Here is a 23,391-nt window from a genome sequence, read left to right on the forward strand (position 1 = left end):
CAACTTCTGCCAGACTTTCAAATCAAATTGGGATAGATCTTTTCTGCTTGCCATTACCATGGTCATCACCACAAATAATGTTCTTCAGAGCTAGCTCTTGTTCTTGCTTTCCATGTGGTAATTCTCTCTGCCTGGCTGCAGAGAGGCAAGTCCACTGCGAATACTATTTCCTGCACTGTAAAATTAAATGTTGAAAGCAGATTAGATTTGGAGACGGTACAAACAAACTAAACAGCCCTACTAAAGTCAGCTGAGAAGAGACCTTTTATTTCACCCAGGAGTCCAACATACTGAATTTAATGCTGCTTTAAATTTAAAGGGAAACCACTAAGATTCACAGGCGTTGCATTTAACTGTTTTATATCTCCATTACTCTTGTATTCATGATATGTCATGACAGCCACATCCTATACCTCATATTTCAGTGATCCGGGTACTTCTGTGTGTGCGTGTTTCTCTTGTTGAGAGGAATGGCTGCTGATTTTACTGTCTTCCTAATTTCAGGTGATGATGGTGCACATTATCCCTGTGGATGATCAGCTACCCAGGGAAGCCCCAGGAGTGACCCGTCATCTGGTTGTTAAGGAGACTGAGATTGCTCACCTAACTAAGAAACATCTCCACTTCATCGATGTGGAAGAGGAAGACAGGGAACTCACGTACACCATAACCACTTCCCCATTTTTCTCTTGCATGCACGGGTAGGTGTGACCTGTCGTACCGTCCACGTGGGACGGGGCAATGACCCGTGTACAAGGAGCAGCCTTGGCGGCAGCAGCATGCTCGTGTCTCAGATTCATCATCTGTTGCTCAAAGTGCAGGTGACACTAGCTGGGTGCAGCTCTACCATTTATGATAAGGGTGAGCTAGAGCTGAAAGCAGCAGAATGATACACAGAGTGATAAAAAAATAATGCATAGTTCAGCAAGAAGTAAGAAGGAGGAAAGCACCTGTAATCTTTTCTTTCCGTTTCTTGGACTTGCATTTTACACTGGCCTGTGGGATCCCGTGCAGCCTTGAGCACAAGTCACAGCGGCTCTCCTCACTGATGGAGTTGGGCTGACCTGAGCCCGCCCCAGGCTCAGAAGATGAGGTGCTACAGCTTCTTCTGGGCTATGTATTATTACCATGGCACTGTGAAATGGCTCCTGGTCCTGGACCAGGAACCTGTGGAGCAGAATGCAGGCAGAACAGGTTTTGGGGGCAATAGGAGTATGGGATGAAGGGGTGTAGTAGCAGTTTACATGTCAATGATGCTGTTTCACCGTTTGGTAAATTCATGGCAGCATCAGCAACAGTTTGCTAAATATAAAAGTTTAAAATCCAGCCATTGTATGGTTTAAGATGAAGATCAACACTTTCAATTCTAACCTCAAGCAACCGAGGATCAGTATGCAGCAGGGGGAGAAGGATGTTTAGGCTGTTCCCTTATTCAGTCAAATAGCCATATGGTTATCCAGTTTGCCGGTTACTGCTGTGGGAAAGCTGGCTTCTTGATGGAGACTGGTTCATTTCAGAAGTTTAGAAGATGCACAAAACCCAGAAATAATTCTTTTTCTACGTAAAGATGTGTAAGTACGCAGGTGTGTAAGTAATAAGAATGTGATGGACTAGACTTGCAGGTGGCGTAAATGGTATCTGGGGTGTGCAGAGACACAATTGTAGGAAACCCAGAGGTGTCTTACAAGGTACGTAATGATTTTTCGTGGCCATCCTGAAAAACATTTATTGTGATCAAATTTTTAGATGAACAGCAAGGCAGAAGAAAGAAAAATGTTTTTTCTTTCAACGCAGTTGGGAGCGGGAAGTTAATTTGAAATGCATGACTGAGCTATTTGACTGTTGTTTTTCCTGTTCTTCAGTATTGCTAACCAGGATGTGACATACATATTTTTGTACAGCCATTCAGATGCTGGGAAGTTATTTATGGTGGACACCATCCCCAAGCTGGTCAAGGATCCCGCTGCTCTTGCACTGCAGTCATTTACTCAGGTTTGTTGTTACCTGATATCATAACCAGTTCTGCACAATTTTTAAAAGTTACAAGTGAACAGCTTCCTTTTGACAGGAAAAGAGGTGAAAAATGAGGAGCAGTTCTACCATGAGCTCTGCTTAAGAAGCTCAAAACCTTGCTAATTCAATTCTAGCTTTTGAAGCAAATTTGCATCATGCTTCTGTTCTGTAATGTGTAAACACAGCTCTCCTTCTGAAACCAGCAGGGGCTGCAGTTGCTTAGGTAGGCTCAATTTATCTCCAGTATGATGTTAAGAGGAAGGAAAAAATACAAAAATGTGGAAATGAGGCCGTGACAGTTTCTCGCTTTTTTTTGGTGTCTCCACCGATTGACTTGGTACAGGCTGGAACAGGCCTTTTTCAGGATTTTGTTTTTCAGTTTTCATGCTTCTATAGTTTGATGGATATCTTACGAATATTAGTAAAGTGCCCCGTTTTATATCCTGCTGTATGGTTAAGGTTTCATTGCAGTACCATAATGAGAGCTCTGAGCCTACAAATCTTTAATCATGTGCCTAACGTGGGTGTCTGGGTTCAAGATTTTGGTGATTATTTTAGTCTCTTCCACTGGCCTGCCCTCACCTGGGGGGACAGGGTATTCAGTTTATTCATTCTGTTGAGGGCAAATTCAGCTGCTATGGGAGATGTTACATCAAAAGCTATGCTTTGGTGAATCGTTTATTTTAAAGTCACTGTTAGAAAAGGCCCTGGAACCAGAATTCTTAAAGGACTCCTTCAAGAAGGTAAGGCCATTGCCTGTGTTATCACTTATAAACCAAGTCTGTATTTTTTGCTACAGGTTTGAGTATTTGAACCTGTACTCACCTGATTTGGAGCTAAAGATGCACTTAATCAAGGTTAATGCCAGTAGCTAACGAGTACATGCAAAGTTTCTAGAATTAATTTTGATTGTTTGAATAATGTCTAATCAGGGGATGAGAAAGGTCCCTAATGCCCTGAATCATGGCTACTCCCATTATCTCTTCTTACGTGCACCCCTCTTCTCTTTTTGCAGCATGCTGTGAACTACATGAAAGTTGCCTACATGCCGCCACTGCAGGACATCGGGTCTGAACCTCAGCAAGTCCAGTTTATTTTTTCCGTCAGCAATCAGCATGGTGGCACTTTGTATGGGATCTGCTTCAATATTACAATTCTTCCTGTGGACAATCAAGCCCCAGAGGTAAGGTGGTGGTGAGGGCGAGAGGGAAGGACTTGGCAGTGGCTTTGGGTAAAAACACAAATGCAGAGATGTCTTGATCTGACTGAAATAAAAAATAAATCTTTCATGAGATGAGGGTTTCAGTGTCTTGCACGCAGCCTGCATTGGAACTGAAGTGGAAGGCAAAGTCTGGTGTGCGTGCAAGGTGATTTTTTTGTGCTAAATAAGCTGAGGGCTACCTTCAGCGTCTGAGTGGCTGTACAAAGATAACGTGTGTCACATCCTGGTTAACAAAACTGCATCCCTCCTCTTTGTGTTGCCTGTTGCCTCCGTGAACAGGATCAGGACTAGACTACATGTATTAGGGCCTACTATTAATAATTTTCTGAGGTTTTCCTAACACAGGAGAAAAGAAAAATGCCTTTGGCATTTTGATTTTTAAGGTGTCACACGTCCTCATACCAGAGCAAATTGAAATTGCCCTGTTCAGTGTATGTTTGGAGGTGCAGTAGAAAAGAGAGTTCAGCATTTCTCCTCTGTGCAGGTTTTTACAAGCCATTTGAGAGTGGAAGAGGGTGGCCTGAGCCCTGTCACAGAGGGACACATTCTCATCTCTGATGTGGACACGAAACGGGAGCATCTCCTCCTCCTCCTGCAGAGACAGCCTCAGCACGGGGCGGTGGAGCTGGATGGCATTCCCATGAATGAAGGCGAGAGGCTTTCCTGTGGGGACCTGCGTACCCTGGCCGTCAGGTTAGAAGAGTGGCTGCCTTCTCCTCTTGTGCTGGCTGGCTGAGTCTCTCAGTTGCATGAGTGAAAGCCCTGCGATGAAGTGGTGTGAGGCTCAGAGGCTACAGCCAGCCACGCTCACCACTGTGTGGCTCTGGCAGAGCTCCTCCAGGCCATGGTGGCCAGCTGAGCCTTGGGACCGCAATGGTCACTGTGGAAACCAAGCTGTTGCGTGGCCAGGAGGCGGGAGCTAGTGACCTTGTCTGATGTAGATAGGTGTCTCTATTAAAGCACTGCCCCATGCACACGAGGAGGCAAATTCTGTATTCAGCCATGCGGTTCCGGTGAAGAAGGCAATGGTTGCCAGCTTTTTTCTGTTAAGGAAGTTGTTTATTAAACCTGCTTAGTTTACAACAAAACTTTTATTGACACTGTTTAACCTGGAGATGAAAATTTTGCTGCTATATTTGTGGCAAGAACAAGACTTGACTTTCTGCATGCATGCAGAATTAGAGCTCCCTGACTCTGTTTAAATCTGTTTGTCAAAGAGGGCACCTGTCACAGCAAGGACATACATGTTTGGTAGATACCTGACAACCAGCCAGAACACAGATGACAAAGCTTCAGTGAAACCTTTTTTCCAGCTGATGTCTGGTTTATCTTGCGGGTTTTCTTCTTGTAGGAGACCCCACAAGCCCTCTGAAGACACTCTGATGCACAACCCACAGTCTTAGATAGACAGGGATCGCCTTTTTGTATTGGGAGGGATCCTCCTTGTCTCTGGCGTGACCAGAAAGCACAACTTCTTTGTCTGCGTGAAATCTGTGTAGCTCGCTTTTTTTTTTCTCCCCCCCCCCCCCCCCGCCCCCCCCAGATATCGGCATGATGGATCTGAGACTCTCACTGATGATGTCCTCTTCGCAGCCACAGATGGCATCCACTTTGTAGAGTTCATCCTGCAGGTCAAGGTCAGTGTGTTGCATGTTTCTGAGAAAAACAGCATATGTAGAAGAGCGCAAAGCTTGACTTCTGAAAGTCTTTGCATTTCTTTGTAAATTGCAAGATAATGGACTTGCCAGACTTCTATTTCTACCCTAGCTTTTGGGTTCATGTGGCAAAGTTGAGAGGAGCTTGTACTAGCTGAAAGGCATTTGTGCTTTCTTTAGCTTGGGTTCTTCTGTGGAATTATTCTTTCTGTACTTAAATATGGGGAGTGAATTTTCTTTCTCAAGCTGTAATTATCTACTTTGGTTTACTTTTGTCTTTGAATTTTAAGAGTGACCCTAATTCAGCCGGTTTCATTTTGTTCACAGAGAGAGCTCAATGTACGCAGGCACTGACACCACGCTTCTGGTTTGGGCTGGAAAGCAATATATTAAAAACAACAGGTTTACACCAAAATGAAAAATAAAGGATCTTAATTATTTTTTTTCTGATTAGGTATTGCCTGTGAATGATGAGCCACCTGTTATGCGAACAGGCCTTGTTCCTGTGCTCCACTGCCTGGAGGGTGAAGAAGTGGTCCTCTCCTCAGAGTACATTTATGCCACGGATGCAGACAGTGATGACATGAAACTGATGTTTATGCTGGCTCGCCAGCCCTACCACGGCATCGTGAAGAAAGCTGGCATTCCTGTGGATCGTTTCTCCCAAGCCGATGTCATCTCTGGCTTAGTTACGTATAAGCACACTGGTAAGTGAGTTAAGGACAGAATTAGACTGGGAGGTGGTCAGAGAGTTTCTGGCAGAAAATCTTAACCTGAATCCGTAAAATCTTCGCAGAAACTCAGTGGGAACTGCTCAAAACCCACAAGTGGTGTGACTGGGGAAAAAAGTAAGCTGCCGTCAAAATAGGGATGATGATACACGACTACCAAATGTTTTTATGTGTTCTCCAAATCCCTGTTTGAACTCAAAATTATAATAGAACAAGTAGATGAAAGTATGATAATTGTGGAGGATCTCTTTCACTGTTGCTGACAAAATAACTTGGGCTTTTTTGGCAAAATTACAATTAAATTAGGTACAAAATAGTCTTTTATTTGATTCATGACATTAAAAAAAACCTTAGACCTTTTTCCATAGTCATGTTTGGATAAAATCACATAACACTGTTAATGAGGATGCCTAGTTTTAATAGAAAATTGCTAACAACCTAACGTACTTCTTGCTTGCCTCTCCAATCTAGACGGATATCCACTTTTGGACGGCTTATAGTCTTTCTCTGCAAGATAAACGATGTTCAGATTTTCTTCAAGAGAACCACGGTGCTAAAAGATGTTATTTTGTGGTTTTATCTTTAAAATCCAAAAATCCCTTTTTTTTTTTTTAATTACTCACAGAAATCAAGGGCTGGTTAACCCCCTTTTCTACTTAATTTGGTCTTTTCATTAGCATTAAAGAGGTTCTGTTTTCTACATCTCTGATGGCAGCTTTAGTCTTTTTTTTTTCAAAGGCTCTGGGTTTCTGTGTAATTAGTCTGTAATTTTGTGTGAGCATAGAGAATATATGGGATATTTTCAGGCTTGGCACTGCCTAAAATGAACAGCTGGTATTTGAGAAGAGAAGGAAGTCCTTGATTATGGCCATCCATAACAAACTTTTCTTCAGCATCCTAAAGATATTGGGAGCATTATTTCAATGGCAGTGTTTTGCAGCAGCAGTGAAGGGCAGAAGAGTGCAGTGCCTGTGTTTTCCATTGCCAAATTTCTACCCGCTAAATGTGCTGCCGGGGATATTGCAAGAGAGGGTGGGAGTCACTGCCTTTCCTTTGCAGGCAGCTTATTAGTAATATCTTGCAGAAATGCAAGACACAGAAGTGCTGAGAACTGGAATACATTCAGCCACAGATGCTTCTTGCAAGGGGTGGCAGTTCCCAGTCCTGTGCTGTATCAGCCTATGTTTTGAACTTGATTACGTATAGGCATAATATACAGTATAGTAACAAAGCACAGCCCTTGTTACTGTCCATTTTTTAGGGATAAGAGGCATATAGGAATACATGCATTTCTCGGTGCGCAAAAATGTCTTCTTCTGGAAGCACATGGATAGTACCACTTGTCATAGAGAGACTATATATGTAAAACAAAGATAGTTTCCTACATTCTTCAAAAAGGAATGCAGAAAAATCCTCCCTTTCTGCACAAACATACATTTTGCACATGCCTTAGCGCACAAAGAACAGAATCATAAGAACTATCAGCAATTTTATTATAATATAACAGTATAACATTGCAATAATAATATTATAAGTAATATTAACTTAGTTATATACTTTTCTAAAACCTTTTCTTCTAGAATTAAAGTAAGCTGGTCAAAATGACCTGCAAACAACAAAGAAAATCCCTAACCAAACAGCACCCCCACTAGCCACAATTAAGGATTCTAGTCATTTTGCTGTTGTTTTGGTCTGTCTTCATCTTCTGACCTTGAATACAACAGACTGTCCTTGCAGGGTACAAAATTATTCTGCATGAAGTTTTGGAAAAACGTTTTTTCTGCACTGCAACATTTTTTCCAGGTGGGGAGATTGGCCTGACACCTTCCATTGAGATCTTAACCTTCGTTGTTTCTGACGGTGAGGCTGGCCTTGATGTGAAGGACTGCTGTTATGATGGACCTCTTCCTCCTCCAGTTCCGCTTCATGATCCATTTCCAGTATACGATCTTAACATCACTGTATTTCCAGTGGACAACCAGCCTCCATCAATTGCAACTGGTGAAAGCTTCCTCTCACTACAGCATTATAATGTGGGCTATGCAGTACTGTAATGGCTAAAGGCTCAGGGGTTTTGTTTATTTGTTTTTTTAGCATCAGAAAGAATCAGCTGAGATCAGCATACAACAGTTTTAGACCAGAATTTCCATCAATTTTTTTTCTGCTGGTGCAACCATCAAATTCAGCTGCAGGTGCAAGTATGAGTAACTGTTAGTGGCTCTTCAGCTGCATGTTTACATCATGTGGTTTGAGATGAGAGTGCTCAAATCTGCTCCTCTCCCTCTATAGATGTCTGTTGCAGTATATGTAACCTATGTCTGAGTGAAAGGGATACGTATCTTGTCCCTGAACCAGACAATTGTCAGGTTTATACAGTGTAAAAACATAAACATAAATGTCTGTCTACCTTTGCATGCAAAGTATACAACAGAAATTTAGACTCCAGCCCTTATATGATGGGAGAGAATCTTTTATTACCTCTCTTCAATTCTGTTGGCGAATAAAGACAAATCTAGGCTATCTGTGTAACAGATCAAATAAACAGATGTGAAGCCACATTTTCACTAGTACTCTGCAGGATCAAAAATACTCAGCTAAAATGGAAATGGTTTGTAATGTACATTTAGTCAAACAACAGCCCATTGTGTGAAATTTCCATTGACTTCCTGGGCTTTGGATGAGGTCTGTAATATACATATCAAAGGTATGCTTTCTGTATGCTTGTCTTTTTCAATGTCATTTGTTTGTAAGTATCACGTATATGCTATGTATCTCAGGGAATATTTAAGCATATGTATGAGTAGTTTTGTAATTTGCAGGCTCTCACCCAAGTAATGTTCTGGAAACGAAGCATTGTCCCAGCAGGGAAATTAGGCAGCGATGCATGAAAAATTGTTCATTATGAGCAATTCGTAACAGCTCTTGTGTAATTAATGCTCTGACAAACAGAGGTAACAACTGATTTTGCGCAGCACATAAACCGTACCTAATAACTTACCAGTAAAATAATTTAAGGTTCCTGTTCCTCTCTACTTACATGATGGCAAAAAATAGGGGTGATGGTGTAAGCAGAGAAAAAAATAACTAAACCAGAACCCCTCCAGTAACACAGTATTTATTGTCCTTCCCCCCCTTAGTTATTATTTCCATTCTTGTTAACAAAAACAACAGTAAAATGAGCTACATAAGCAATAACGCTTATCGTGTTGTTTGTGTGCAGGTGCAAGGTTTGTGGTGGAGGAGGGCTCCTCAGCAGCCCTTACTACCAACCATTTGCTTGCCACTGACCCTGACACCACTGCAGATGACTTAGAGTTTGTCTTGGTTTCTCCTCCCCAGTTTGGTTACATTGAGAATATACTGCCTTCTCCTGGGTTTGAGAAGAGCAACATTGGTATAAGCGTAGGTAAGCCTAAACGAGGTATGGTAATCAAGCCGATCAAATGCGGAGGGCTGTGGGGTGGGCTCTGGTGAAGTAGCTGCAGGTGTGTGCATTAATACAGGCTTATTGAGGAAGGCAGGTGCTGATGAGCAAATGAAGAGCAGTGGGACTGCGTGGGAGGAGTTCAAAGGGAGACCACAGCTCTGCAAATGTGAAGAATTGGCACTTGAAGCAAACAAGCCAATCCTTGTTTTATGCATTCCAGCCGCAATCTATTAGAAGTAGCGATATGAGACATCAGCGTGCTCTCTCTGCCTCCCCCTTTGCTCTCCCAGGCAAGGGTCCCCTTCACCACCACTTCTGACAATTAAATGCTTTAGCTGACGATTTGAAAAGCCCGGGTCCCTTGTTAGTGTCCAAGGCAAAGCTACAGAAGTGATGGAGATGGTGGCTGACCCAGGTCTCTTCCCTTGTCCACCTTCAAACGTTGTAAGGCAGTTTCATCCTCTTCAGAACAGACTCTGGCACGCTCTGTAATGCCACCAGCTTTTACTCCTGTCTCCAGTTGGGCACCGAGAATCGCTGAGTGTTTTGGTCGACATTTTCCTGCTCTGTCAGTCAAATAACAATCAATGTAATTACTTAGATCTCGGATCTTTTCTCACCTGTTATTTGGGTCTTTCTGTTTGGGCTCAGTTCCGCAGACTGAACTGAGAAGTGTGAAGTTGCACAGTCCCACAAGAAACAGGAGGCTGCGTTTTTGTTTTGGGGGAAGGGCATGTGTCCTGTGGTAACACATGCAGTGTAACTCTTTCAGCCAAAAAAGGACAGAGAACTTAAGAAGTCCAAGTTATTTGTTCTTTGAAGAAAGACGTAGTTTCAAGTTTTTTTATGATACATCAGACCAGAAGGAAGGAAAAAATTGTGCTAACTCATTATCTCTTTAAAATCTCTAGCTTCATTTCACCTGAAGCACCTGAAAGCTCTGAACATAAACTACGTACAAGCCAGGCACGTGCGAATGGAGCCAACAGCAGACTGCTTCGTACTTTATGTCACCGATGGGCTGCATCGCTCAGCAGAGACTCCATTTTTCGTGCTGATCAACCCAATCAATGATGAAGTCCCAGAATTCATAGCAAGGAATATTACTGTAAGGAAAGAATCAAAATGCCTGTCATAGAATTATTTTATACCAGAAAACACTCTTTAATATAAACAAGAACATTGTTCTGACCCGTGTTCCTCTGCATCTTTCCCTTACTTTGTGTAGTTCAGCCTAGTTCAGGAAACAGCCCAGTTAAATCCCATGTAAACCTGTAAGATGGAGCTTCAGTGGGACTGGTGCAGTACACAGCTCTGCTTGGTAACTTGCAGTTAAGTAAAAAAAAAGGCTCAAATTTTTAAACAAATGAGTCATCTAGAAAGCAGAAGGATCTTTATGCCTCTTCTGGTTTCTCAAGAGCCTTTCATAATTTTTTGTAGAGTTTTTTTGTGTTCCTGGCATAGCCTCTCCCCTTTCTGAAGACCACTTTTAATATAAATAATAATTCTGTGACCACCATGCTAGGGCAGTATAAGCTTATCTTACCATAAAGTAAAAAGCGCATGTATGTGTATAAATATATATGCATCCATATTTTTATATATATTTGTGTATCTAAAAGCTTTCTCCCCTGTGCATTCCCTAGCACTTAATCTGAAGTTTACGCATCTAACAGCTTTTCTATTATTTGGGTCAGATCTGAACTCCTTCTCTCACCTTCTTTTCATCATTGTAACTATTTACTACTGTTTGTCTCTCAAACTGCTTGAAATCAGTAGCTGGTTCCAAAGCTATTGGGGAAGGGGTAGAGGAAACAAAGAGATATACACAAAAATACCCTGCTTAGGAAACCATGCTAAAATTCTATAATTTCTTTGTATATAAAGGAATGGGACATTTTTTTCTTTCATGTTCAGGTTCAAGAAGGGCAGATGAAAGAGCTGGATCTCTCTGTTATCAATGCAGTTGATCTGGATGTGCCTCAAGACCGTTTGGTATTTGGGGTTGTGCAGAGGCCCTCGCACGGATTCCTTATTAATGGAATTCATGGCAATGATATTCTACACTATAAACAGTTAATTAACCACAACCACCACAGCCATGGGTTGCTTGTTCATGACTTTTCCATGGAGCTACTGAAGAACGGTAGGTGCAGCATTCTTCTTACCTCAGTCTTTCATTTCTTTAATGAGGCAAGGGGGCACAGTAAGAAACCTTCACCACTTATTTATTCACTTGTTGTATGTGTATTTCCCAGACAATGTTTAGGCATAGAAGTGAACCTATTTAATGCTAATGTTATATATTGTTTTTAGCAACTGTCAATAAAATCACCCTGAGAGGCCTAGATGTCAGAAAGGGTAGTAATATGACTAGGGAGGACATCTGCCCTGAAAAAACAAAGGGAATATTTTAACGCATCAGCAAACAGATTTCAAAATATTTGACAGCACCTAGAACAGAGAGACTGATTTTAAAACACATTAACTGATCATGGGGTTAAATATTGCTCTAAATGATCATAAAATCATAGAACAGTTTGGGTTGGAAGGGGCCTTTAAGGGTCATCTAGTCCAACCCCCCTGCCATGAGCTGGACACCTCCCACTAGACCAGGCTGCTCAAAGCCCCATCCAGCCTGGCCTGTAACACTTCCAGGCACAGGGCATACACAGCTTCCCTGGGCAACCTGTTCCAGTGCCTCACCACCCTTATTGTAAAACATTTTTTCCTTATGTCCAATCTAACTTACCCTCTTTCAGTTTAAAACCCTTGCCCTTTGTCCTGTCACTAAAGGCATTAGTAAAAAGTCTCTGTCCACCTTTCCTATAAGCCCCCTTAATATATCAGAAGGCTGCTATATATATATATATATGTATATACACCTAATGATAAAGGTATGAACTGGGGTCTATAGCTTAGCATGATCAGTTAACCTGCTTTGAAGCAGCAAAGCTCTTTCAAGTACCTGTAATCAAAAAGTATATTTAACACTGCCAAGAGCATGGTGGATTCTTTCAGACTGTGCCCATTTAGTGAAGGATGTGATCTATCAATATAAAGAGGGACATGAATTCAATCCTGCCACTCAGGTGCAGTTCAACCCTCAAAACCTGAGGAAAGATTTTTCTCTCTAACATGAACCTTCAGAAATATCATGTCCCCACCTCAAATTCGTCAGCTTTTCCAAGTCCTGATTCTGACTGTCTTCCAATTGCTTGGCTTTTCTCTTTTCCTGTCCACCACGGTGACCGAGCCACCTCCAGCCCAGATCTTCTGATTGTCCATGGTCATAGCCACAAGGCCAGCTGTCCTGTGTCCTCCTGACACAGAAAAGTGTTGCCTGATAGTCTCACCCTTTATATGATCACTGTTAAAATGAATTGGGATGAGGAGAGGAGAAGAAATGTGCCTTTTTCAGACTGACAGAGACCCTTTTGTGAAGGGAGTCACTCCTTGCTCAGGTCAGGCTGGTGTCTTTGAATCAATACTATGTTGTTAGATTAATGAACAGCAGTGGCTCACCAAGCTCGTCTTCTGGTAGCTGAAACAAGCTTGCTGTGACCAGGGCATATGGGGAGGGGAGATGGAAGAGGGGTGATGGAAGCAGAGTGAAATGATACCAGAGATTTTTGCAGGAGTCAGATTTATTTTTCTTTCAATTTCGCTTTCTCTCTCTTATTTTTCTTCCCCCCCATCCCCTGCATAGGAATGAAGCTGATGTACATGCACGACAATTCGGAAAACCTCACTGACAGCTTTAAAATCCAGCTATCAGATGGGAAACACAAAGTCCTCAGAACCATTTCAGTAAAGGTCATTCCAGTTAATGACGAGAAACCAGTGCTGAGCAAGTAAGCCACATGTTCCTGTTTCTGACAGAGGGATGAGTTCAGACAAAATGATCCAAAAGTGATCAAAACAGCAAATCCGTGACTGATGGGGAGAGGATGCCATAACTAGTCACAGATCAATGTCAATACAGATGTTTCCATGTGGGTCTCTGTCAGCCTGTTTAATAAAACCATTTATAGTGAAAGTAGGCCATGCGTTAATGCTGCTCAGTATTAAAAGAATAGGGAAAAAGAAAGGGGGAGTGGGGAACGTGCTTATTTTGTCTTTCACAACTTACTTCAAGATGTTTGCCAGAGAACTGTGACTTTTGCACACCTCTGCTGGCCACTGTGTACCATGGTATTGAGTGCAGTCACTTTGCTTTCCCCTTCCCTGGGGCAACCGCCTGTCTAAAACACCTCTCTGAGAGCAGCTCTGAATTTCGGCATGAGAGAATCCACAAGGTTGATGCCTCCTTGCCTCCCAAGGCACAGCCTTTCAGGTTAAAGATTGTCTTCTTTTCTGCTAAAAAAACTCTATTGCTCACCCATAATTCAACTTCTGAAAAGGCACACACTAACTTTCCTTACAGTCCAAAACTAGGCGTCATAAGGGAATTAGACATGGTCATAAATGGCCATTTGCAGACAGGCAGCTGGCTGCGAGAGAGCCAAATCCCCTGGACATTTTAATGAGGAGCTTGTCCCTGGGGATCTCCATTTTTTAGCAGACGACCTGCCACAGAGCATCAGGGTCTCTGTCGTGCTGGCTGCTCCCAGGCAGGCAGATGGGGAGCTGGGGGCCTGAAGGCTTTGGGGGTATAGCTCCGAACCTCTAAAGTTTGCATTTCAGAAACAACTCACAGCCTGTTAAACAGGCTGCCACTGAAGTGGGAATTTCTGATCCCTCGGGGTATTTGGCCTGCCTTCAGATCAGACCTACATTTCCCATTGCAGAGAATTCTGAATGTTTTGTTTATCATGTAGAGCTTCCTGCATTAACAAATGTTAGCTTTACAGTTGAAAGATTATCAAGGACCACATAATGCTTAACAAGAGAGAAATTCCATTTTTAGTTAGAATAAAGGGTATAGTTTATGTATTCATACCAGGTACTGATAATTGCTGATAATTGCCTATTTGTTCCCCACATGGTAAGATTGCTATGTCATTTCCCACCCATTCTCTCTGAAGGAAGATGATGGAGTGCAAGAACTTTTTACCTTTGGCCAACTGGATCCAGAAACTGTTGCTGCCTTGTCTGGCGATGTTAGATCCCACTATTCACCATTCCTGTGGTGAACTGCAGCACATCGTGAGCCATCTACTTGCAAAATAGCTATTTCGTTATAAGAAACTAGTGCTTTCTGCCTGTTACTCTTCCACTGAGATGCAGTATGCTGCCAGCGGTTAACCAGGAAACATGTCTAGTTTGGAACTGAAGTGATTTAGCTGCCACATTCAGTCACCACATCTTTGCTGTGGGGTAGGAGCTCCCTTATGCCACTGTAGGGTTTTAAAGGTGGACATCTGACAATACCTGTAAGCTTGTTCTCACGTTTTAATGTGGGGGCACCTTTCCATCCCAGGGAGTTCCAGTTCTCATCTCCATTAGCTATGGTCAACAGACTGAAGAATCTGGGATGGGATGTTTTTGGCTGGCTCTCATTCACAGTGATTGCCAAAAACTCAATCTGTCACCTCTTGGATTGCGTCCTGTAGCAAGGAATGCCCTTGGGGAATGTAAGGCCCTCACACATTCCCCTTGAAAGCTTCTTCTTAAGATGAGATGTGTGGGTGCTAGACGGACTTAACCAGATAACTACTACACAGAAAAACAAGTTGGGATTAGACAGCATCCAAGGTGTAGCTAAATGTGTTTATCTTCATTTTTTTTGTTGTTTGAATCTTCTCTTCCTAGCTCATACAGTACTTGGGTCACACACCTGCTCTTTCTGTTTGCATAGTCCCTGAACAATTATTGCTGGTATGAGCAAATCGTTAAGGTTGCTTGATCTGTCATTAATATGACTTGATATACTTTGTCATATGACTCCATTTTCTTTGCTTCTCATTTTGCCAAAACACGAAATTTCTATGCTTCATATCCATATCAGTTTGAATATGAAACTTCAGGAAAAAATATCCACTCTTTCTGAGAATAATAAACGTATTTTGCAAAATCCCTAAGCAATTGTGACAACTACTTCTTTGGAAATCTCAATTGTTGCTCTGCTTTGGAGCAGGCTCTTAAGCTTGGCAGAGGAAAGGCCTGTTATATGAAGAATGTGCCTTTAGCAATTCTTGTAAAAATCTATCTGTATTTGGCCTTTAAAATGGCATGGCTTGCACATGCCCAGTTGCATCCTGCCAGAGCGTAGCTGCCCAAATGCCTAAGGAGTCTGTCGTTTCCCAGCCTGCTCTGTGGCCCCTGGGCAGATTAGCTTGAGCAGGTCCCATCCCTGGGGCGACTGAATATGCTGAATCCTCCCCAGTCTCCTTGAAACTTTCGTATAGTCTAATAATACTGTTTGGGTGCTACACTGTGAAAACGTAGGACTGCTAACAGCAAAATCATGAAGTAGGGTGTGCAGAGGCACACCGGAGGATGGTTACTAGCTGAGAACGGAAACAGAGGAGACATAACATGAGAATCATCCTGGAGAATCATCATCAAGATTCCTCATGAATTTCAAACTATGTGGAATTTTTTCCCACAGAGCTGCCTCAAATCTTATTTGTGGCTAGTGATGGCCATTTCTGACAAGGAAAAGGTGGCCTTAACGTACTCATATGAATCAAGAGCCCAGGAATATTCTGCAATGGGGAGCATAGAGAAGAAGCCAGTTAGGTATTGGTAGTGTCTCTTATTAAGGATTAAGGTTAGCAGTGACAACCTAGTCATTTGAAAGGCAGTCTTTTCTCTATTCAATGATCAGTTAATTAGAACCAGTATTACTATGGTCTATAGTAGCAGGAACATATAATACAGCCTATTGGTTTACACTGTCCTCTTCTTATAAATTGTATGAAGGTAATTGGAATAGGGCCCAGGGAAAGAAGACAGACGTGGTAAATCCCAGGTTGTTGTAGGTATCTGCTTTGTTGTTTTTCACCATCGTAAGGAGAAGGGGGTCTACTCTGTTTGCTTTTTTTTTTCTGTTTTCAACAGAAATAGGCACCCTCCTTCCATTCTTTCTGCAGTTATCATTTCTGTCAGCATCTGGGTAATCCATATTCCTGGCAGAGAAATTATATGTTGGAAAGGTTACTTTTCTTTTATTGCATCAATACATGACTTCTAATTTTTTGCAGGAAGGATGATTTAGAGGTGAACATGGGTGAAGCTCGAATAATTTCTAGTGCTGTTCTGTCAGCGAAAGATAAAGATACCCCCAGGGAGAGAATTTACTACTTATTTGAAAGACTTCCAGAAAATGGTCAGCTTCAGCTCAAGGTTAGTCTTTGTACTTCAACAAAAAACAGGCATGCAAAGAACTCTGTCTGTTTAGGTTAGAATGAAGTTCATCTGTCATGTTTTGAAGTAGACGGCTGTGGCCAGTTTAATTGTGGAAGAGTGTTTGAACCAAACAATGATGCTGTCCCAGAGGCTTTGACACTAAAGGCAAAAGATCATCAACAGGAGGAGAAGGAGGGTGAAAAACATGGCAGATATCTGAGGTGACAATGGAGAGAGATGCTGGGAGAATCAGCCCATGGAGGGGGAAAATCAACTGTCAAAGCTGGGAGGGGGAGGGGAGGAAGTCCTTGATCAAAAAAAAGTGACATGTAAGCCATTACTTCAGTTACTTCAGGGTTTGGAAAGAATGGAGAGAGATGTCTATGAAAGGGTGAGTAAGAAATCATGAGTTAGAAGACCAATATGGGGGGAAGGAAGGGAAAAAAGGAAGAAGATGGAAAAGGATATAGCAAGAGGAAAGACAGAAAATAATACTACAAATGGAAGGAAAGATGACCATCTATTGACCAAAGATAAGCTACAGGAACAAAGATAGAAAAAAGGTCTCTTTTTACTTGCACACATATATAATAGAAAAAAAAAAATAAATCAGTTTCTAAGACCTGTGAGGCTGGAAAGTATTTCAGTACTGCATCCCTGCAAGAATTTGTGGATCACGTGAGACTTGTGAATTAAGCGGGTCCCATGCACTGGGACGAGAGACAGCTACTGGCTGGAGTCTGACAGTTTGAGCATGTAGGGTATCCACATGTATTTGATAACCTGCTCTGTCTTTGATAACCTATCTCCAAAGCCAGTTTGCACCGGCAGTGTTACTGCAGGCTAAATGTCAAACACACAGATCAGTCCAATATAGACTACTATGCTATCTTCTGAAAAGCAGGAAATTTTATTGGGCAATTAACATTTTTCCACCAGAGGACCTCTGAGGCTCTGAATTTCTGTGCTTCTCTGAACTTCCTCACAGGTTATCATTTCTGATATCCCTTTAGGTATGGTTTTGGATAGAACCAAGAGCAGCTTTGTGAAATTGAGAAATAGAAAACATAAGCTGGGTCAGGAACCATTTCATTTTCATCTTGTTGTTGTCTCATTGAGAAGCGTGCAGAAATGTATTTCCTGGAGTAAAAGTGGCTAAACTCCATTTACTCCATTTTATTCACGATCACTATATCTTCTCCAGCTTTATAGCTGCTTGGGAACAACTCCAGCTATTTACTGCCCTTCAAAACATACTATGAGGAAAAAGTCTATAGCTTAGAAGGGGAGGCAGGTAGCTGCCACTAACAGTCTGCGTAACTGCAAATAAAAGCAATTAACTGGGGAGGATGCATGGGAGACTGTTTAGTGAAGGATGTTTATTCTTTCTAGGTAGGCCAAGGCTGGACGACTATCCAAACTGGAATGAAGTGCACTCAGGAAGAACTGGATATGAACCTTGTGAGATACGTCCATACAGGAGCTATAGGATCCAAGAACCAAGACAGCTTCACATTTTATCTGTGGGATGGGTACAACAGATCACCAGCTGTGGACTTCTACATAAATATCAAGGACATGGAAAAGGGTAAAGACCTCCCAGACTTGACATTTTACACTGCCTGTTTCTGAAACAAAGATGATCTGAGTACATGTCCTGATCCTTCCCTGAGCACTATGTAGGCCCTTGGCAAGTCTCCCTGCAGACCGCAAAAGTCTGTCTGCTTGGACTTCACTGCTGGCCAGAGCCCTGATGTTCCCACTGGTGAAGAAGTGGTCCTGGGATTTGGAAAGGCTCTGCCTAAGGCAATGCGTTGCACCTTGCCTCCCAGGACTCACAGCTAGTTTTAAAATAGAGTTGAAGATATCCTTCTGAAACTAGCTTTATGTCTGAGTAAATCAAAGCACGGAAAAATGGCAAGAATGTAAGAAGGTAGGCAAAATACTGTTCAAGAACAGCTCTGTCTTCCAGGTTTATGCTCTAGTCTTACAGTCTCTCTTCCTTTATTGCATCCCTATTAGAAACCAAATTAGACCAAGTTAACCTGACACTGCTAAGATTGGAACAAGGGTCCAGACAGGTTGTGCTGTCTCCATCCTTGGGAGTTTTCAGGCCCTGATGGGATAAAGCCCTGAGCAACCTGGTTATGCCTGATCTCATGGTGGACACTGCTTTGAGCAGAACGTTGGACTAGAGACATCCCAAAGTCCCTTCCAGCCTGAATTTCCCTACAGTCCTATGTTTTTTTCTAGTGGTGATGACTTGCACGTGGCTAAGTAATGCATAAGACATCAACTTACAATTCAATATAACTATTTCAGCATTGTTTTGTCTACCCTGCAGGAGACATTGCTGTTTTCAGAAAGCCTCTTAGAGTGACAAAAGGGGATCGGGGCTACATTACAACCAATGTCCTCCTTGCACTGGATGGTACTGACAAGCCAGAGGAACTCCTCTATGTGATAACCTCCCCACCCCAGTACGGGCAAATAGAATATGTCAGCTATCCTGGCATCCCCATTACGAGCTTCAGTCAAATGGATGTAGCAAGACAGATAGTCTGCTATGTTCACAACACTAAAGCAGTTGTTCCTGAAGATGCATTCAGGTAAGGCATAACACTTCACCCACAAAAATTTTCCCCTTGGATTTCTTGGGTATTAAAAAGCCCCCATAATACAATACAAAACACCCCCCCCCTCCCCCAAACAAATTATTAAAAAGAGGTGGAAGCTCCGTGGGAATTCTCAATATTTATATAGCAAGGATATTTCTGCTATAATACACACAGTTGTGACTGCTTTGGTAATAAACGCATTTTCTAATTGATGCTGAAACTGTAGCCAGAGCCACATTCACTTAATGATACTAGCTTCAATATTGTTATAGCACCCAAACATGCACAGCTGTTAAGACTTAATAGGGGAGAAGGACTAATGACATACTTTGTGGAATTTTCCTTTGGTGTCTTGCTACAGCTGGATGTGGTAAAACTGGTCCATCCAGGTATTAAATAACTGCTTTCTTGTCTATTCTTATTTATCATATTCATTTGGTTCCAGGCTTTTTTGAATCCGTAAGTACTTCTTGAACATACTGAAAACCAGTCCACTTACCTATTCTGACACCACAATAGCTCAGAAATTCGTGTAGACGATTGGAGTTTTTGGGGAAAACCAGATTACCTATAGGCCCAGTTCACTAGCCTAGTGATATTTAAATTTACTTTCACCTGGCTCTGAACCTTCGTCTCAGACCAGCTTAGACTAAGTGCACTCCTAAAGTGAATATTTCCTTATTTTGTTCTTAAATGAACCTCCCTTGGCTATTGAGTAGAAAGGTGTAATAAGCTATCATCAGGTAAAGACAGAACAGATGTGTTCTTCATCAAAGTCTCGGGAACAGTTTTGTAAAAGAGAGCAAATTCAGGAAATTCATATTTTAAAGGAAGAACACTAACTTCTTGCTAGCATTGGCAATTTCCTCTGAAAATAGCTTTTGACAGAAAACAGACTTTCTGTAAAATTCAAATGTTCCACACAAAAATAAAAGCTTATTGTTTTTTCATTTGTGACTAACAAAAATGAAGAATTTAGCTCTCAAGAGCTGAAATTCAGAAAAGACCCCTTTTTACAGTCTATTATAAATAGACTCCTGATCTGAACAACATTTTCCATTATACATGATGAAGATTCAAGGACATGTTGAGTCATGCAGTTTGAGAGCTTTTTTGCGGGGAAGTCAAGCAAGCAGGGCATGAAGGCATCAAATGAACTGCCCTATGACACCGGGACAGCCCAGGTGACATTATCTAGCGATAAAGCAAAAGTAATTTTGGGCCTTTCCTCGGCTGAAACATTTTAAACTATCTCTTCCACTAAATTCAATGTGGTGAAAATTCTAGTTAGGAGGCTTGTCTGATGCATTTGCGGTCATAACACAAAAAGTGAACAAATATTCTCTGGCTTTATGTTTCTCCGTCGTGAAACTCTATGACCAAAACTAGATTAGCTTAGACGACTAAAGCTGCAGTCATGCCAACCCTAGGTTAGGCAGTGTAGGAGTTACTCGCATCAGTATGGTTTCTATACCGCGCTAATGAAAGCAGACCAAACAATTCTAGGGAAACTGTGTGTGGATAAACCCAATGTCTCCTGTTTAGGCCAATGGCTTAGAACAAATCTAGAAAGTTAGCCTTATAAAAGTAAGGTTATGATGCTTTAATAAATATTGATATTCACTAACTATTTTAATCACAATAATTGATCTTTCTTGATGTTATAATTTGGAGAAGAATTTGGTTTTGTGTAGATGTATAAATATTGTGGCAGAATATTGTTATATTTAAACAAGGAATGGTTACATTAATTATATGGGTAATTATTGGGGGGGGGGATTAATTGATCAGATTTTTACTTTCCACTGAAGTACTTTCTTCAGACATAAATTTGCCTGTATTGTTTGGTGCTGCTGGCCCGGAAGAAAGATTTGGCAGTGCTTGTTTGGACAGATGACTTCAAGTGATTAGCAACCTGACATCAGATGCTGGCAGCAGGATACTAGAAGAACATGCTAATGTCCTCCATTTTGACACGCTGGCTCGATTTTGTAATGAGCTGGCACTATTTATGATTCCATTTTTATCTTTTAAATGCCATGACAGATGGTAGGTCCTACAGCCAACTCTGTTGCCATCAAACTGCAGAAAGCATGAAATGTTGGTAATGGTGAAATCAAACCATGCAACATGTCCTCCTAACTGTGCCTGAGAGTTGTCCCCTAAATTTCATCAGAGTGAGGAGAATATTGGCTGCTCTCCATTCCTAAGGGAAAGATGAAACAGCCATAAACCAGAAATAAACAACAACCAAAATCTCCCAAAGTGCAAGAAAAAAGGACGTCTTGGACACAGGCAGCTTCATCACCTGTGAAATCAAGTGGTGTATGACATTTGCATCATAAACGTCAGTATGATGTATATAACCAGGAGGTTTGCTCCTATCTGGTATTCTGCAGAAGACTGGAAGAATCATCAGTTTCAAGAACTGAATTATTTAAGTCTTTCACTTAAGTATTGTTTGACACATCATCCAAATGATTTTACAGCCATCACAAGAACCAGAGGAAACTCACTTACGCTGCAATCTTCCAGACTTTTTGAGAGACGGATAAGGTCTTGGCTGAACATTTTGCCTTTTTTTTTTCCCTTAGCATAGTATTAATCATCATTATTCCAGTTTTTTATTTGATTTCAGTTAGATACTAATAGCACAACCCTTTTACCATTGGCACAATAGCATTAGGTCAGCGCAGACAGATGTCTCTAGGTTCCCAGCTGGGAATACTATCCTCAGTAAACATATTTCTAACTGCTATATAGTCCCTGGTCTGCCTATGCTCATTCCCATCTGTTTCATGGCATACTGCCAGTTTACAAGTTGATCAAGCCCTAATCATCTAGCATTGGTGAAGGCAGTGAGGAGTTTTAGATGGACAGTCTGTGTGACACAGTACGCTACTCCATGACCTACTGAAAGTCACTTACATTCAAGGCACGCAACAACAGGCCAGGTTCTGACCTTGTAATTATTTAAATACTTCGCTGAGGTCTGCAGTCAAGAGAGCAAGAGGAGGCAGATAATCTAAATGTCAACCAGTCCCCATTTCACTTATGTATGGTAGAAGCCTGCTAGGTGGAAAGAAGCCAGCTAGGCTGGCCCTCATATTATCTGAAACAACCATGCCATGATACTGTCCCATACAAGATCAACTGCGTAAGTGCAGCTGTATGTGCAATTCAAAGCACTGGGCATTGGAGGGTGGGAGAAAAAGAAAGGTCAGGGAATGTGAATAGTCCACCACAGCCAAATTTCTTTGCAAAGCAGACTCTGTTCTGGCGCAGGCAGAACTAACCTGGGTGAAAACCACTCTCCATGATGCTTCTGCATGTACTATGCAGCATAACCAAAGAAACTTGTGTAGAAAGAAAGGTGACTCTTACGTACAATATGGTGATATGACATGAAAGATCATGAGACATTTCAAAGCAGTTTTTAGTGTCATATAATCTCAAAGTTTTTGTTACAGGCATGACAATATGCAATGTAATTGCTTTCACAAAAATTACTTAAGTAATAATCTTGGCAAAGAAAGCTAGGATGAATTTTGGAGGCTAAAAGACTGTTTTTCTCTTTATTTTTACCCATAACTAAATTTGATAATAAATTTCTGCAGAATATGCTATCATTTGTATGACAGAAGCCCATCCCAAGTTGGTAGGTTTCCAATAGATTTTCTCTCCAGCCTTGGGCACCTTTATCCTTCTCTTGTTTAGGAAAGGAAAATTAACTGTAGAGCATAATTTAGTATTCTTTAGTATATCTAAAGAAATAGAGCATAATTTAGTACTCTTTAATATATCTAAAGAAATATTACTGGCTGAGAGAGAACTCTAAGAAACGATGCTGCTAGAAATGCCCAGCATGGAATAAGAACTTTACAGATCTGACCCTTTGATAAATACATGGTATGGACACCTAAATTTTTAAAATTACCCTAGCAACTTGGATAGTTCTGTTTGATATCTCCCACAGAATCTTAGTATTTCAGTGAAATCTTGCTTGAGTTTTGTGAAGAAACATAAATCAGTTCCTCTGAATATACAGAAATTTACAGACACAGTTAGTACCTAAACAAACCCATAAAGTGAGATGAGGATGGGTCTTTTTCCAGCTTGCTTTTTTAGATAGTTTTGAGGCTATTGGGTACAAAAGGCTTGTACAAGTGAACAGAAAAAAACATTGTGTAGGCATTTTACACACCTCTTTCCGTAAGCTGTAGCCAAAGCCAGCACTTTCACTGGCAGTTGCCACTGCCAGGTAACCAAGCGAAGATATACTTAAGGATGCATACAAACTGGTGTATGTATGCCGGAGGGTGCAATAAGCCCCCCAGCCAGCCCGTCATTTTAGATCTGCTCCATCTGTATGTGAGCAAGAAGGTTAGTCTGGCTCTGTTAATCACTGCTGAGACTGATGGGTACATCCTTA

At 41.6% G+C, this 23,391-nt stretch overlaps 1 protein-coding gene across 3 annotated transcripts in view; it reads left to right on the forward strand.

Moving 5' to 3' along the window:
- Nucleotides 1–23,391, forward strand: part of FREM1 (FRAS1 related extracellular matrix 1) — a 77,730-nt gene that overhangs the window by 28,055 nt on the left and 26,284 nt on the right. For 2 of the 3 annotated variants that reach the window (XM_063321569.1, XM_063321570.1), the window contains exons 11-24: nucleotides 505–701; nucleotides 1,902–1,992; nucleotides 3,029–3,196; nucleotides 3,720–3,928; nucleotides 4,779–4,872; nucleotides 5,345–5,597; nucleotides 7,425–7,622; nucleotides 8,842–9,027; nucleotides 9,960–10,156; nucleotides 10,966–11,194; nucleotides 12,758–12,902; nucleotides 16,197–16,338; nucleotides 17,734–17,929; nucleotides 18,686–18,950. In XM_063321569.1, coding sequence (XP_063177639.1) covers nucleotides 505–701; nucleotides 1,902–1,992; nucleotides 3,029–3,196; nucleotides 3,720–3,928; nucleotides 4,779–4,872; nucleotides 5,345–5,597; nucleotides 7,425–7,622; nucleotides 8,842–9,027; nucleotides 9,960–10,156; nucleotides 10,966–11,194; nucleotides 12,758–12,902; nucleotides 16,197–16,338; nucleotides 17,734–17,929; nucleotides 18,686–18,950 — 2,570 coding nt within the window. Of the gene's footprint in view, nucleotides 1–504; nucleotides 702–1,901; nucleotides 1,993–3,028; nucleotides 3,197–3,719; nucleotides 3,929–4,778; nucleotides 4,873–5,344; nucleotides 5,598–7,424; nucleotides 7,623–8,841; nucleotides 9,028–9,959; nucleotides 10,157–10,965; nucleotides 11,195–12,757; nucleotides 12,903–16,196; nucleotides 16,339–17,733; nucleotides 17,930–18,685; nucleotides 18,951–23,391 lie in introns of those variants that run through there. The other variant, XM_063321571.1, reaches the window with a different exon arrangement.

Source organism: Chroicocephalus ridibundus, chromosome Z (genome assembly GCF_963924245.1).
Source record: "Chroicocephalus ridibundus chromosome Z, bChrRid1.1, whole genome shotgun sequence".
Taxonomy (NCBI): domain Eukaryota; kingdom Metazoa; phylum Chordata; class Aves; order Charadriiformes; family Laridae; genus Chroicocephalus; species Chroicocephalus ridibundus.